Source organism: Vanellus vanellus, assembly GCF_965231255.1.
Source record: "Vanellus vanellus genome assembly, chromosome: 1".
Taxonomy (NCBI): Eukaryota; Metazoa; Chordata; class Aves; order Charadriiformes; family Charadriidae; genus Vanellus; species Vanellus vanellus.
Window position 1 is genome coordinate 121,167,417 of NC_138905.1, and position 15,758 is coordinate 121,183,174.

Genomic DNA, 15,758 nt, shown 5'->3' on the forward strand with positions numbered 1-15,758 from the left:
AGAAAAAGTGTACTTGAGCCATGGTAACACTGGTCTTATTACCTTGACCCGTTAACCTGGTTTGGGTTACACTCCATCTTGATGGTGACTCTGGCCGGGGGCTGCGATAACCAGTCTTGCTGGGGAACACGTGGACTCATCTTTGACGTCTGCCCATATTCACTGGAGGATGAGGCCGTCATCTCTGTCTTCGCAAGGTGGGGCGATCCGTAGGCGCACTCGAACAAGGACTGGTCTTCACTCACCACTGATAACGCTTCCTGCAAACCAGAGAAGTCAGTGTGACCATGTTTCACAGAAGGCATTACAATATCCCCCAAAGAAAAAAAAGGGCCTGTCCACCTCACAAGAAGACAAACAGCTGGTCACTTGCTTAAATGCTCATTGCTCGGTGGAGGTGAGGACTCATGGTGCCAGACACGCCGCCAGCATATGGCGGGAGGACAACCTCTCCCCTGGGGAGACACTTCCCACCAGTGGCTGAGAAGATGCACAGACACAGGCTACCAAACACTTACGAATAGAGGCAGGGAGCTAGGATGGAGGAGAGGGCAGGACAGGCAGCGAAGCTCAGGCCTCCAGCATCCCAGGTAGGGATGTGGAAGGCCAGATCTGCTGGGGGCATAAGCAAGCTGCCATTGCTGCTTTAACTGCTCTTGCAAGAAGCAATCAAACGCTGTGCCTTGCTGACTCACTGGGAGCTTCTCTTCCTTCCTCTGGGACAGAAGCCAAGGCTCTCCTGGACAGGGAGTTGAGACACAGCTGGGCGCAACCTCCCATCCAGGGACCCTGCTCTTTATGCCAGCATCTGATGCTGGTTTTGGTAAAGGTGCCTGCCACCAGCCCCAAGAGGACATCATGCCCACCCAGCCACCTCTCTCCCTCTCATCGCAACCCCTCCTGGTGGACCAACCAGCTGGGCATCCCGCTCTGGCTGCTGTGGGAATGGCTTCCCTGGACACCTTCCCTCACTGTGGCTGCACTATGGTTACAGCCCCTGAGGGCAGCAGGGTTCACCAGGCCCCTCGGGTGGCTGCCATGGTGGCTGGCTGGAGACCGGACAGACGGCAGAGGGAGCAAAGGCCACCCTCTCTCCCCACCGCCATATGCTGGCACCAACTCCTTCCCCACATTATCTGGAGCCGAGTCATGGGAGCGAGGTGGTGCCTGGACCCGGCTCGGGCAAGTGGCATGCCCGCTGGGCCCATCGGGAAGCTGTGGGAAGGGCTGATGCTGCCAGAGCCTGAGCCAAGGCTCCCGGCCATGGCAGCTGGTCTGGGCTCCTGCTGGCCCCCAGCACTGCGCAGGCTCAGGGGGCCAACCCTCCAAAAGCAGCCTTCCAAGCAAAGTCCCCCTTCTCAATGAGCTACTTAGGGTGAACACAGGGCGTAAGGGTGCAAATGGACGGTAACCCAAAGCAGGACTCCCTCCTCCCACCCTGGCACTATGGCTCTGCCCTGGGACGAAATAGGGCAGGGGGCAGCCTGGTACCTCCCTCCTGTGTGGCCCACACCAGCGGCCGGGGAGCAAGCTCCAGCAGCAGGGCCGGTGGAGGAGGCTCGGCGTGCAGCACACCAGATGACAGCAGCCGTGGCAGCGGTGGCCAGCTGGCGATGGCTGGAGGCATGGGGGCCAAGGATGGGGACGCAGAGTGGGGACATGATGGGGAGGGGGGGAGACCGATCCAGATTCGGGGCAGGGTGCTCAGCGTGTGACCGCACCCTGGCGAGGCAGCGTGTGTGGGCCTGCTGACAGGGAGGACAATAAAACCATGTGGCCCTGTCAGCAGAGCAGGACATGGCGGAGAGGGGAGAGAGAAGAGAGCCAGCGCGATGGGAGTCCACCGGCTGCGGGAAGCCAGGCGGCTGCCTGCAAGGCTCCTACCTTCCCCGGCTGCTGGAAAAGGGCTCTGCACAAGCTCTGGCAGCCGCACGCTGCCCTAAAAATCAGCAGCTGCATTTGTTCATTTTAAGGGGGTATACATTTATCATTCTTTTTTACTCGCCTGGTTTGTGAGCCCTCAGGGTGCACTCTGCTAATATTGATAGTTTTCTCTGCAACCGCAAGGGCTGGAACATCACTTTGTTCTTGTTACTTCTCATGAAAATTGAGATTACCCCTTAATCTCCGGACCTGGGGAATGGGCTCTCAAGCAGCCCGCCAAATGCCATGAGACTCGTGACTGAATCACCAACACTAATGCTTCCCGCCACCGGCCAGGATGCAAAATTCAGACAGAAATCTGCACCATGTCATTACTGCTATTAACATGTCATTTGAGTGCAAAGGTCACCACCAGGCTATCACCATTAATATTAACTCCCTAGTTAGCACCCCTGCTTTGCACGCTCTTCCCCCACCCTGTGTCCAGCTGCCAAACTGCTGCCTCTTGGGTCCCTGGGGGTGTGAACGAGCTTCGGCGAGACAGAAGGGATGCCAGAATAACACCTCTCCTTTTTGCCATGCCTCTCAGGCTCCTATGGCTCTCTGGCCTGCCCAGTCACGCTAAAAACTGCTGCTGCTGTCAGTGGTCTGAAGCTTTTCTGATGAGCCATTTCTGGGAAAGCCTTCTCACAGCTCCTGCTTTTCAAGGAGGTGTGGGGTGCGATGGCTGCTGGTCTCTTGCTCCCCACAGGTTGCTCCCTGGCTACACTGCGCTAAGAGACAGCAGGGGATGTGCTTGGGTGGTAAAGTAGCAGGGACTGTATCACAAGAACTCAAGAAAGAAAATGTTACACTTGAAGGAAAATAAAAAGTTCTTTCTCAATAGCCTGTGAGATTTCTTCATGAAAATATAGATAGATAGATACATACATACATATATAGATATACACAGCCTGGCCAGGCAATCACACACCTGAGACTATTTACTGCACAGTTCCCTCTATTTTGACCCACTGTAGAGTTAATACATGAACAAATAAAAACCACGTAGCGAAGTGTTAATTTTGAAAGAGCGAGCTCTAGTAAATACATGAAAGTGTGAATTATACAGGAGAAAGCAGATACAAGATTGCAAATACAACAGGCAGAACATTATTTTACTCTGTAGACCATTTACTAATGGGCCTTTTCAAAATGGGCATCACACACTATATAACGGACATAGTTTTCATCCTCCCTCACACAACTGAAACAAAGCAAATTTATTCTGGTTCCTATTAAACCTGATTCCACCTAATGCAATTTAATTTAAAAATACTTAGGGTAAGTATAAATGTAAACAAAAAAATATGTGTTTTCTATTTGTTGGCGTTACTAATGACAGTAAATATTGCTTATGCTATGAGTGCCTATTATGTTGCACAAAGAGGGAAAGTACACACATTTTAACTTCCTGAGGAGGACAGCAAATGCTGGAAGTATGGGCCAAATTAATAAGGGTTGTGTGAATATCTAAAAGACTAAGGCAAAACCAAGACAAACATAAATGAACCCAAGAGACAGACTCAGACTTCACATTTCAGGAAAAACGCATAGTTATTCATGGACAAAACCCCCTCAATTTGCTAGCTACAGTTTTGTTCTGATTTAATAGCAAACACTCATCTGCACTCCATCCTGCTAGTTATCAGTGCACGCTGACAGGTCTGTAAAGGCTCTGTCGGAATAACTGAGTTTCTGCCAGCTTTGCACGCTGTTGGGTTGGTCCTTATGTGGAAGGCTTGTTAATGTGTAGTCTATGATAGCAAGTATCTCTGAGAGTTTACTCTGAGTCCTCACTGATCTTTGCTGGCCTGTCTTGAAGGACAGTAGGACATGTATCATCCCTCCCTTGAGCAAATTATAAAAGCTGAACTGGCCACCTAAGCTTTTGCATAATTTTAAGGAGTCAGCATAACTAGCAAAGATGGTCTAAACTAGAATTAGCCTTACTTCCTCCTTAACTCTTTAACCACCTTTTCTCTTCTTGCAGGTAAGTGAGATTGAGGTTTCAGTGTGGGAAACATGGAAACTATGTTTAGCGTCTGTTCTGTTACTCCACCCATCAGCCGGGACTCAGGCAGTCATACCAACTGTCTTCTCAAATGCAGGCAGGACCAGTGATACCAATTTACCAGCAACCTCTACAGGTGAAATATGTGGTCCTTGCATATCCTCAAACACAGGGAAAAGTTTTCTGCAATACATGGGTGGGAGTTGTGTGTCCAGGGTTGGACACTGCTGCTTTTCTTCCTCTCGGTGATCTTAAAAAATGAGGATTTCTGGTCCAGCCATTTCTTAATTCGCTGACCTTGCAAGACACAGTGATGCTGAACAATCAGAGCTAATACAACCTGATATAACCTCACATGAAACTCATACTGTGGGAAAGCATAGAAATAGCATCAAGAAACATGAAGCATTTCTCAGCTATATGAGAATGTTTGATAACTGGCATAATTTAGTATCCCCCAAAACAGATAGAAAATGTCCGTCAGCTGCTCCTTGCATGCATCGTTTCATCTTGTCTATCTTTGATTTCTCTTTATTCATTAAAGCCTTCAAGCCTTAACCCTACTTAGGTATCCTGGTTTGAGTAAGTTGTGAAAGGAAGGCTCTAACAGCAAACTACTGTACTGAATGGCTGACAGGAAGAAATATGGGTATTTCTTTCTTAAATACAGGGGCTTATAAATGTGCTTTCTGCTATAATTCTAAATGCAAGCTTCCAGACCAAATGTAACATAAAAATTGTCAGCATTACCATCATGAAGGATAGCTGCATGGTCTGGCCACATATAAACATAGACAAAACTATGAATACTGACAATGTTTGGCAAGGTTTTTTTTACATATGGATGATAGTTCTATTTCTAGTAAATACTTTTCGTTACTCATATACATGTTAATATTTATTTCTCATCCATATTAATGCTGTTACTGGAGCAGTTGGGCAACTTCAAGCAGTAAGTGGGATAAAGCAAAGTAAACATTAATAACTATTATAAAATAGATGCATTATAAGGCTCTTTTCAATCTTGCCAAGTTTTGTACCTTTATGGTAATAATTTTAGTAGTGGATGGGTCATCTTCCTGGATTTCACATGACAATACCATATTCTTATGAAATCTCACAAATGAAGCCTTTCATTTCTAGTAACCAGTGCCGGGGGTAATGTAATATGAAGAAACCAACACATACTGCTACAGTGGCAGGTGGGAAAGGTCTTTCATGCAAGTCTGTGAAGTAGAGATGTTGGTAATATTATCTGAGGTCAATATTGGACCCGGATTTTCTTTATTCCATCTACGTATCTCCACATAATTCCCCTCATGACATCACCAGCAAAACACGAAAATCTGTTCCTTCATTAAGATTTGTTTTTATTTTTTGATTGCTTGTACAATGCAAAACCTGGCTTCTCACTTGGACTTTCCACAGTAATGATAAAAGGACAAAATGTCTTCTCTGTTTGGTTTTGACTTATACTACACTGATAAGTTAAAAAAAAAGAAAAGAATAACAGACTGACAAATCTGTAGAACAATAGGTACAGCAACGCCTTTAAAGTAGGCATAAAGTCATTAGGACAAAGGTGTTTACTTAATCAAATGCAAGATTACTTGGCCTAGATACATGAAGTTACAGGAAATGTGATTGAAGTAGTTCCCATCATGAGAAGTATATGCAAGCTGACCTGTCCTTTATATGCAGTGTCAGGAGCTAAGGACAAACACGTTTTTTCCTAAAGCTCAATCAAACTTAAGGAACGTCTAAAGAAGACAATAAGGTGTGCAGTCATCTAACATAATTTGCTTGTGCTGAGGGTTATTGGGCAAAAAGTACTGCAGCAGGATTTTAGAAGACTTTGGAGGCCATTCGAGCCTGGTGATACTTTTTCTCAAGTTAATTCTGATTAGGAAACATGCCGGCTTGTGCATCAAATACATTTGTGCACAGTCCCTCCGTGTTGTCACCCCAGCTTCCACTTGACACCATTGACTAGACTTGACACCATTTCCATTCATCTGCACAGCAATCAAATTGGATCACATCTCCAGGTAGTACACTCATGGTATGTGTGTGTATATATGCGTATCTTAAAATATTCAGCTCGTTTTTTTCCATTTCTTCAAATATTTCCATGGTTTATTGCTTAATCCGTGTAACAGAAAGGGTTTAGTAGATCTTTTTTAACCCCATTGGCTAATCAAAATCTGCCGAGTGATTTTCTGCTCAAAAAAATGCTTCAAGAACTTTGAAAGTCAAGGACTTACTGGCCACCACTGTCAAAGTCCTAGCAGGCAATAGCACACCAGTATGATGAAAAATATTAGCCACAAACCAGTAGGATGCTGGGCAAGAACTAGACATAAAGAGAAGGATGCACAAGCAGACACAAATACAGCAACAACCCTTGTTGTGTGTTGAGAGACACTGCAGACAGTTAAATGCATTTATCGCTTGTAGAGTCATCTTGTGGAGTCAGTGCTCCCACACTCCAAAACGGCCCTGTTACCCTTGACTATGAGGGACTTAAAATAACACTGCAATTGAGAACTTTTAATTAGCTTTGCCATATGTCATTGAATTTATATAATCTGTTTTTTGACAACAGTTTTATGATATTTCTCCTCATTAATGTAAACAACTTTTACTGCTTTAATTTGATTCCATGATAATCCTTATGTAAGCACAAGCTTAGATCTCCCCACAGCCATAACGCATTCAGACATAGGCTGTTTCCTATCACTCGTCGGATGTCTACAGTTGGTCAGAAAAATTAATTCTCTGTTCCATGAAGAATTCTGACATGCTGGGACTTATTTTCATTTCAAATTAGACAAAAAGCTGTTGTATGAAAACTTTCACCAAACATTTATTAAAAGGATGAATTGTAACGCACCGGCGTGTGTTTTGCAGATGTTAAAACATTCTAAAAAACAGTCACATTTGGAGAGAACCTGCATTTTCTGAGGAAAGATTGTTTTGATTAAGACCATGCAATTAGCTCTATGGTTTCCATGCTTTTTTGCACTCAGTATCCCTTGTATACTTGACAACATTTGTTACTGAAATTATGTGCAATCGAATTACGTCCAGTGGTAACCGAAAGGGAGAACAGGTGGCAGCGTGCAGGACTGCACACAGTATGTGTCCTGGTACCACCGCTCCAGACTCTACCAAGTCACTCTTCTCGCTTGCTACTCTTCTTTCTCTTCTTCCTCAGACTGCATCTTCTGGTGCTCTAGGAAGCTGGTTATCTGGAGTGAAAGCCTAATTTCAAACAGGCCAGGAGTGTCATTTCCACGCTGGAACAGAGAGCACTCGCAAGGCTGGACACCAGAACCTCGCAGAGCAGTGGGCAGTCTTCCAGTCTGAAACTTCGCTCTGCTCACGTCTGCAACAGGCATCACTGCGCGATAAAGCAAGCTGTGGTTGAACTGCTAAAGGGCTTCTAGCCTAAATTTGCAGTCCCGCTTTAAAGCCAAGTCTTTGAGCCTTGGATTCATTGCATGCAGCAATAATCGGTGAAACAAAAGACAAATGATTGACGCTTTAGCCTTGCTATAGCTTATTAATCGTGATGCTCTTACAACTCTATCCTGGTCATTCGCAAAAGAAGTGGTTTTGCAAGACACTCAATATGGTGTGTGGAACATACTGGAAAAGGTTACTACTTAAAATGCAGTCACCTGAGTCAGGAACTGCAGCACGCATCTGGAATATGTTTTCCTTCTAAATCTCTGAGTCTTGGATTCATTAGATCAGACAAAAATCCACATAGTATATTCATGAGAGAGTTCAGGAACAACAAAAAGCCTTGGCAAGTACAAGATAGGAAAGACAGATGTTGTCCTCACCTCCACCCATGAGAATCTTATTGCCAGCTCAGCTAACATCCTCCACCTATTTGCAAAGAGCGCTTGGACAGTCTGTGGTAATCCAAACACAGGCCCGGTGCTGACACTTATCTGATATCTTCACCTCTTGCTGAGAAAAATACAAAGGATGTTTGGAAGCAAAGGAGAGCCACCGCCACAGTCCCACTTGAAAAAAGGAATAATCAAGCATCCATCAAAATGATGTTATGAAATTGCCGGCTCCATTTATTTCTGGGAAACAATAGCAGATGTTTAAGGACTGATCCTGCAGGCCTCTTTGTGTAAGTCATTCTCCTGGCTTCACTAGGACTAGTAATGTGAACAGAGGCCTCATAGCTAAGCCCAATGGTTTATCATTTTGTGCCTTAATGAACAAATTCTGAGACGTTATAAATTCAAATGTAGACTGTGGTGCTTTATCACCATTTCTAACATATAGACTGTCATTCCCGAAATGTTAGCAAACCCTATTTTTCCCCAAGCTATTTTTGTCACCTCCTTTCATCATAGATGAATATTATTTATAGCACCAGGAATTCACCTCCAGGTCTCCGAGAGCTTCATAAAATAAGAAAAAAATCACTGTTGCACTATTGTAGATCAGGTAACTCTGGTAAGAATGACTAAACCTGTGTCTTGGCTTAGAAAACATACCTCCCTCATGCCAAGTTCAGTGCCGTATCTGGGACTACCCTGATTCTCACACACTAAAATCACACCGAGTGGAGTTGATGAACCACTAACCTCCAGAGATCAGGAAGTGTCCAAGAAATTTAAAGAGCTTCCATTTCACAACCAATTATTTCACCTGCAGTGAATAGTTTAACCCCAAACCAAGAGTTAATAAATCGAAATCGGAAATTCTTTCATACATGTCACGTGCCCTGGACACCATCAAAGCAGTGCAGCAAGCTTGTTCAAATGCAATGATGAAAGCTTCCATCCTGCTTCTGTTGCAGCACATGTTCAAGTGCCCGAGTGACTTCAAGAGGGGTACGCCTGGAAGCAGCTCTGCCCATGCGCAACCACCAAAGAACTGCACCAGGCTTCTGAATGGAAGTGGCCCTCAAAATTCACAAGACTGTATCAAAAAGCCTAGGGAATAAAGCAGACAATCTGGTGCTACAGAGTGTTGACTCTGGTTCCGTTTTTCCTTCTGCATGAGCAGAGTGCTGGTAAACTACTTAAAGGCTGAGGCAACACCAGGTTTTATTTACTGCACCAGTAGCCGAACGAGCGGGGGTTAGGCGGCTGCAGGGCTTGAGCTGCACAATGATCAGTTGGGCTCAGAATACGTATTCCTGAATGATTATGTCAACCTTGATTCACCAGTGCTAAAAACAATACATTTGTATCCTGCAGATTGTATATTGTATACGCATTTTTAAAGAAACTGTAGCTTTGTATGCTTATTTTAGTACTTCCATCCATATAAAGAGCAGTAACACTGAAGTTTGAATGACTATTTTTTCAGTCAATACAATAGACTTTTATTCCTTTTCATCTTGATAGTATTGTCAACTATGAACTTTGAAAGCTTGAAGTTTTTTCCTCCTTCATGCTTGGCTGTTAACTTCTAGGGCTTCAAAATGCCTAGAACATCGGGAAAACTTGGATAAAACTGCCTTTCATTTCTGCCTCAGTCCAGGGCGAGCCTGTTGCTTCTACCGTGCTTTTCTTGTGCAGGACTTTATCTGAAGAAGCAGACAACCTTCTACTTTTTTAAAAAATATAAACATCTGGGTTTTTTTTCAGCAATCTTTCAAGCAAAGATTTGTTTGGCAAAGCAGATGGCAGGTTTGTAAAGCGGCCTGCAGCCCTATGGGAAGTGAACTGAGGCTGCATGCCACACCTGCTATGAACCTTTGCTAATAGATCAAAACGATATTGGGAAAAAGTCTTGGGACCAAAACAGCTGCCCAAAACAAGATCCCGACCCCATTCTAGGTGTGCAATCCTATTCTTTCTGCGTTTCCTCTTAAAATCTTTGGCATCACGGGTAGCCCCAGCAGTTTGAATGGCATGTCTTCAAGAATTACTGCGTGTGTATTGGAGTTAGACATCTGTCCAGAACTAAAGGCTTTGCTTGAACAGGGTAACTGCCCTGGTACTCTGGTTTTGGTAACTCTATTGAGAAAATTCTTAACATTAAGACACCACATGATTTTTTTCTGCCTTATTCAAAAGATTTGTCCAGTATTATCACAACAGGGTAACATTTGCAGCTTTTTTTCCTACTGTTTAGCCAAAAGATTATATTACAAGATTATACATTACATTTATACTAACTTTACTACTTGTTAGCTGTAGTGGGTTGACCCACCACATATATATTTATATATATAATTATATATGTCCATTATAAATATGCACTTAAGTATATGTACACACACATTTTTAGATAATCCCACCCTCAGTCTCTGAACAAATTTTAAAGTAAAAATAATTCAGGCATTAAAATACTTTTCTCTAAGGTATACTATGTATCAAAGAGAAACTCATCAGCAAATTGATGAGAAATGTATAGGAAGGGATGAAGAGACCTTTACAGCCATTGCATTGATGAAAGAATTAAATATTAGGGGTAAAACTGAAAAGAGCACCCAAATTAGTTTCCTTTCCGATGAACTTTTGGGTTTTATGAATGCCTAACAGCATTAGGGAAATGACACTTGGATGATGGCCATGAACTGAACTTCTGGGTGACCCATCACTTCCCTGTAGTGCCTCTGTGTGTGGTGTTTGTGCACGTGCGCACATGGGTGTGTGTGTGTGTGCATGGGGGTGTGATGAACAGGTCACTCACCTTCTGGTTGGGATGACCGCAGTTATGGGGGACCTTAGCTCCAAATGTAGTATTATTTACCCCAATGAAATTGGGGGAAAACAAAAGGGTGTGTTACCCGTTAAATCTGGCTGGTCCTCTCAAACCAGCAGCCAGGCACAGAAATCAGCTGACAGAGAGGGAGGGGGAACCGTTCTCAGGCATCTGCAGAGCTGCTTTCCTGCAGCTCACCTTCCTCCTCAGGGACCCCTGGACCTGGAGATCCTCTCACCTGCTGCATCAGGCTGACAAGGTCTTGGATGCTCCCCTATGTTCACCACCTTCCTGCACATCTAAAATTCTCACCTTCCTATTTAGAGAACACTTATCACATCCAAAACTTATTAAAGTAATTTCCTTGCTTTATAGCTTTTGAAAACACTGGTTTAGCCATCTTTATTTGTACGGATGTTTTTATTTACTTCCAAATGTATTTGTCTTGATATTGTTGACTGACTTGTCTGCATGAGATAATTGGAATTAAACTGCAAGTTGCTATTAAAAAATTCACTACACTAAGAGTGCTCTCCATTTTTGCACAACATTGTAACAGAAAGTCTTTGGTTTACATTATTCTCCCTTCCTTTTCCTCTACCAATTTTATTCTGGATCTTCCATGTATACATTGAATATAGACATATATAGTATTATATGCTTCTCATGGTATTCCCATTGTACGAGCATATGGAATATTGCACAGATGGGTAATGTCTCTAAATTCAGAATGCACTTTCCAAGTATGCCCACTGTGTACGTAAAATATGACTTCCTGTCATGATAACCTTTACAGTGTATAGCCCAACATACTTTCCTATAATTGTTTGTAATGAATAACTTGATTCATACTTCAGCACACATTATTTTAGTCATTTGCCACAAAACATGACTAATGAAATTAATACAGGTTGAATGTCACAGCATTAAGTCATTTCTGTGCGTGCAAAGATTAACACAGGAGAGTGCTTAGTGAAATAGCAATAAAGTTAAGCATGTGCTTATGTTTAAGGATATTTAACCTGCTCTGCTGAACCAGTATAAAGTAAGGATATTGTTGAGTTAGCTCAAACATTAACTATGAGATCAGTCAAAGACTGGTATGCTTTTTGACATTGCAGTTACAGAGGTAGCCAAACCAACAGATCAGACCAAAAAAATGTTTCATACCTACGGCAGACAAAGACTGGAGTGAATGTTCTTTGGTTGTCCCCAACAACCACAACAAGAAACCCTCACATACACCAAAAAAACATTTGCTTTGTGACAGCCAAAAAAATTTTAATCCCAATTATTTCGCTTTTAAACTGAGTTCTTACTACTTTATTTAAGCAATGTCTTTCTCAACAAAATTGCCAATCCAAAAATCACAAAATATAAGCAATTACTTCAGAAAATTTTCAACTTCTTTCATTCTTTTTCCATTTTTTAGAACTACCTCACAAATTCAACCTTTATCTTTATTGTGCAACTTGTGGCTCTGCGACCATGCTTTCTGCTGAGTCTCATATGCAGCAGAAACAGGTTGTGGCCCATTTTTAATTGTACATGTGAAGAAGAAAAGGAAAAGCATGTGGTGATATCGTTGACGTGGCAACAAGAAAAATCCTGCAGTTTTTCCTGTAGCAGTATCTCTTCTGAACTAGTGATTACCAACATCATTGCTCTTACTAAAACCATGCCCTACAGCTCTGATACTGGCTGGTTTTGTCAATGACACCAGCATTAGCTCCAGAAGGACAAAAAAGAGCACCTGCTGCCATTGATGAAAAGCGAACTGAGAAAGTCAATGCAAATGAAGACAATCTCAAGTCCAGATCCCTGAGATACGCATTTACTACGGCAATAGAAACCACTAAGATGCTTTTCCCTGTACCTCACTAATAAGACTAAGCATTTAATAATCATTACTATGTGAAATGAAGCTGTATGGATGCAACACTTAAGATATGCTAAAAGAAAATATTTTGATTTAGTTTTCTTTGGACTGTATTGGCGAATGACTGCCAAAATGTCTTCATACACTGTATGCTATGCCTTCAAACACACAGGAGAGGTATGCGGGCTGTTTCTCTTTTATTGTTTCCCCAAACAAACCCATTTCCTACAAGCTGTTCCCATATCTTTTGTGCCACATCCAGCTTCCCAGAAAAACAGCAGGAAAACAAAGTGTGAACTCAAAACAACCCATTTCCACAGAACAATGTGCCATACCAAGGAGAGAGAGAGCTAGAGGGGGGGAGGGCTGGGGAGAGAGGAGTGAGAGAGAGAGAAGCTGTTTTGATGCTGCCAAAAGACTTAAAGAAAAAAGGAAGGAGGAACTTTTAAAAGTCACAGAGAGGAAGAGTTGTGTAACCGTAAATATGAAACAGGCAAGTTGCCAACTATTTCAAAGGATTTGAGGTTTCAAAATCATCGAGAAGGCTAACTGATTTGCACTCTGGGTTTTGAGCTTCCAGGAACACCTTTATATGTCTGAGAGCCAGAAACTACCATCTCTTTTTACAGACTACTCAAGCCATACTTGGTCATAATTTCAAGTTGAATCAGTAAGGAATGTAAACAGACACCATTTACGTTTCTCTGCAATCTAATAAAATGAAAGCATGGACTAAATAAAGCAAAATGATACATGTTGTTCTGTAGGAAGGGAAAACCAGAAGAACAAGTTGATTTAGTTCCTGGCGGACCTGAGCAATCTCTAAATCTCCCAGTATTCAGTAAACTAAGAAAACCCATACACTAAACGCCCGTAGGTATAATGCATACCACTCATTGAGACACGTGATAGAAGTCAATGACAAATGTCACCATGCCATTGTAAAATCCCATTTCCATATTTGGCTTGTCAAGCATATAAAAGCAGAAAGAAGGAATAAAAGTAAGGAAGAAATTACTTCAGCCTTGTTGTCCATGACAATTATGCAAGTAAGAAAAAACACATTTGTAGAATCAACACAACAACTGGAATGCTTTTACTGAAATCAATAATCTGACCAGCTTTGAAATCTTTGGGTAGGGAGATGCTGCTTTTGCAGTGAAAAAATGTGCTTAATTTCTTTTTTCTGTTGGTAAAAGATGCAAAAACACAGACTTTGCAGCCACTTGCAATTAAAACCCTCAGTCCAAAACACTACCATGTTTCAGCAAAACCCGGCACTGCCATCAAAGGTGTACTCTACAGAGAAGGAGGTATGAGGAAACACTCTTGTCATGATGTGCTGACTTCCTATTGTGGACTTTGAAACTACCATGGTACTGCAACAAGAAGGTCCTTACAAATGTCTCAATAGTATTTACTAACCATGAATGTTATGCACTGTTAGATGCAAGAAAGAAATGGACTCCGCTATCTTGGGCACTGAACTGAGGCAAAGCAGCGGATAGACTTTGTCACAAAATGCTTGCAGCTAATGCAGAAGGGACACAAGTTGAGGAATATAGATACAAAGCACAAGTTGAGTGCATAGCATGGCCACTGTGACTGTCACAGTTGTGCCAGAGGTTATTTTTCAATTTGAATGAACTACACAGAAGATAATAAAAAATGAAAGGCTACCATACATGGCAGGCAAGAAGTGGAGTGGAGGTGAAGAGAAAAGACTGAGGAAGGGGGAAGAAAAGGCAAAGAGCTATTCAGCTCCATAGCCTGGAGCAAACCCAGCTAAAACCATACAAACGACTCATCCCTGTCCAGGCTCCTTCCGCAGCTGCTTTCTCTGGCTCTGCTCTAGCTGACCTCCCTCTCTGCGTCAACCTCATGGTGGCAAGGGGGAAACTGGAGGGATGTCTCCACTTTTAGATGCCCTTTGACTGCCCAGGACCACCCATGGACCTCACGGAGGGGAGAACAAGCAGGAGCAAACGCAGTGTGCGGTACTGACAGTGCCCCTCTTCAGCCCTGAACCCTCCTTGCTATAGATAAAGGCTCCTGGGATTTGAGCAACCTGGGCTAGTGGGAGGTGTCCCTGCCCACGGCACAGGGGTTGGAACTAGATGATCTTTAAGGTCCCTTCCAACTCTAACCATTCTATGATTCATTCTTAGATACTGGTGCTGGGTAGGAGGGGATATCCCTGCAGGCCCCTGCAGGGGCAAATTCCCTAACGTAGCACATCCCACCAAAAGGAAGATGGCTCTCAGCCCTCGTGGGCAGAATACTCCCGCCCTACTGCAATTTTGGGACTTGGCTTTTGCCAGTGTCAGGAGCTGCCAACAGCTAAGGTAAGCCAAAGGCAACAGTGAGTGGGTAAGAGCACTTGACATGAGAGCAGGAAGGTGGGCTTTTTATGTTTTATTTTCCCTCTGAGAGCTTGACAGACTGAAGATCAGAATTTGACCAAGGAAAGCCTTAGAGTTTGCCTAATATATCATTCAGTTCACCTGGAACACATCCAGTTGATGGGGCTTTTGTGGTTGCGGGTGTTCAATACATTTGCAAGTCAAGCAAATAATTACAATGCACATACACGTGTGGGTGCCCAGCCTCAGCTACCCATGTTTGAACGAGGCATCTGTTCAAAGCACGAATTTCGCAAGACTGTAATTCTGCAGCCAGAAAAATACAAACTGATTGCTGAGGATTTCAAAGACTACCTTTACCAAAACAAAATTATTTTCAATTGTTCAATGATGCAGACTAATTTTGCTCCATCCGAGTTAACAGAAACGCATACCTGGTTTTACTAAGAGAACGCTGACTCTTCTGAATGTCTTAAATATATAAACGGTTTCTGAGCTCTTTTCTTATAAGATACTTCCAGTAACACTGAAATAGAAAACAGATCTTTAGAAACCAACTCTTCTGTAAGAATACGGAAAACAGCTCTAAGGCTTCAGGAAGGTTTTTGCTTCCTCATGTTGAGTATTTCATCACTGACCAGGCATGTTTTAAAACTATTTATTACCCTCTGAAGCTTCAGACTACAGTCACCACTGTGGGGAAAATGTTTTCTAGAAATATTTAAAATTCCTGCCACATCTTCTTGTATTCTACTTTTCCTACACTTTTAGGTTTTGTATGTTGAGTACACTAAATAACACATTTGTCATATGCACATTTTTTTTTAATCAGTTATTTGAAAATTCAGTTCTTCTTTATGCAGTTTTCAAAGTCCAGAGTTCCTGGTTC

The 15,758-nt window shown here is 42.9% G+C and overlaps 1 protein-coding gene across 1 annotated transcript in view; it reads right to left on the reverse strand.

Annotated features, from left to right (window-relative positions):
- Nucleotides 1–15,758, reverse strand: part of ERG (ETS transcription factor ERG) — a 62,855-nt gene that overhangs the window by 32,929 nt on the left and 14,168 nt on the right. The window contains exon 2 of the mRNA XM_082498685.1: nucleotides 43–260. Within this exon, the coding sequence (XP_082354811.1) occupies nucleotides 43–260 (218 nt within the window). The remainder of the gene's footprint in view (nucleotides 1–42; nucleotides 261–15,758) is intronic.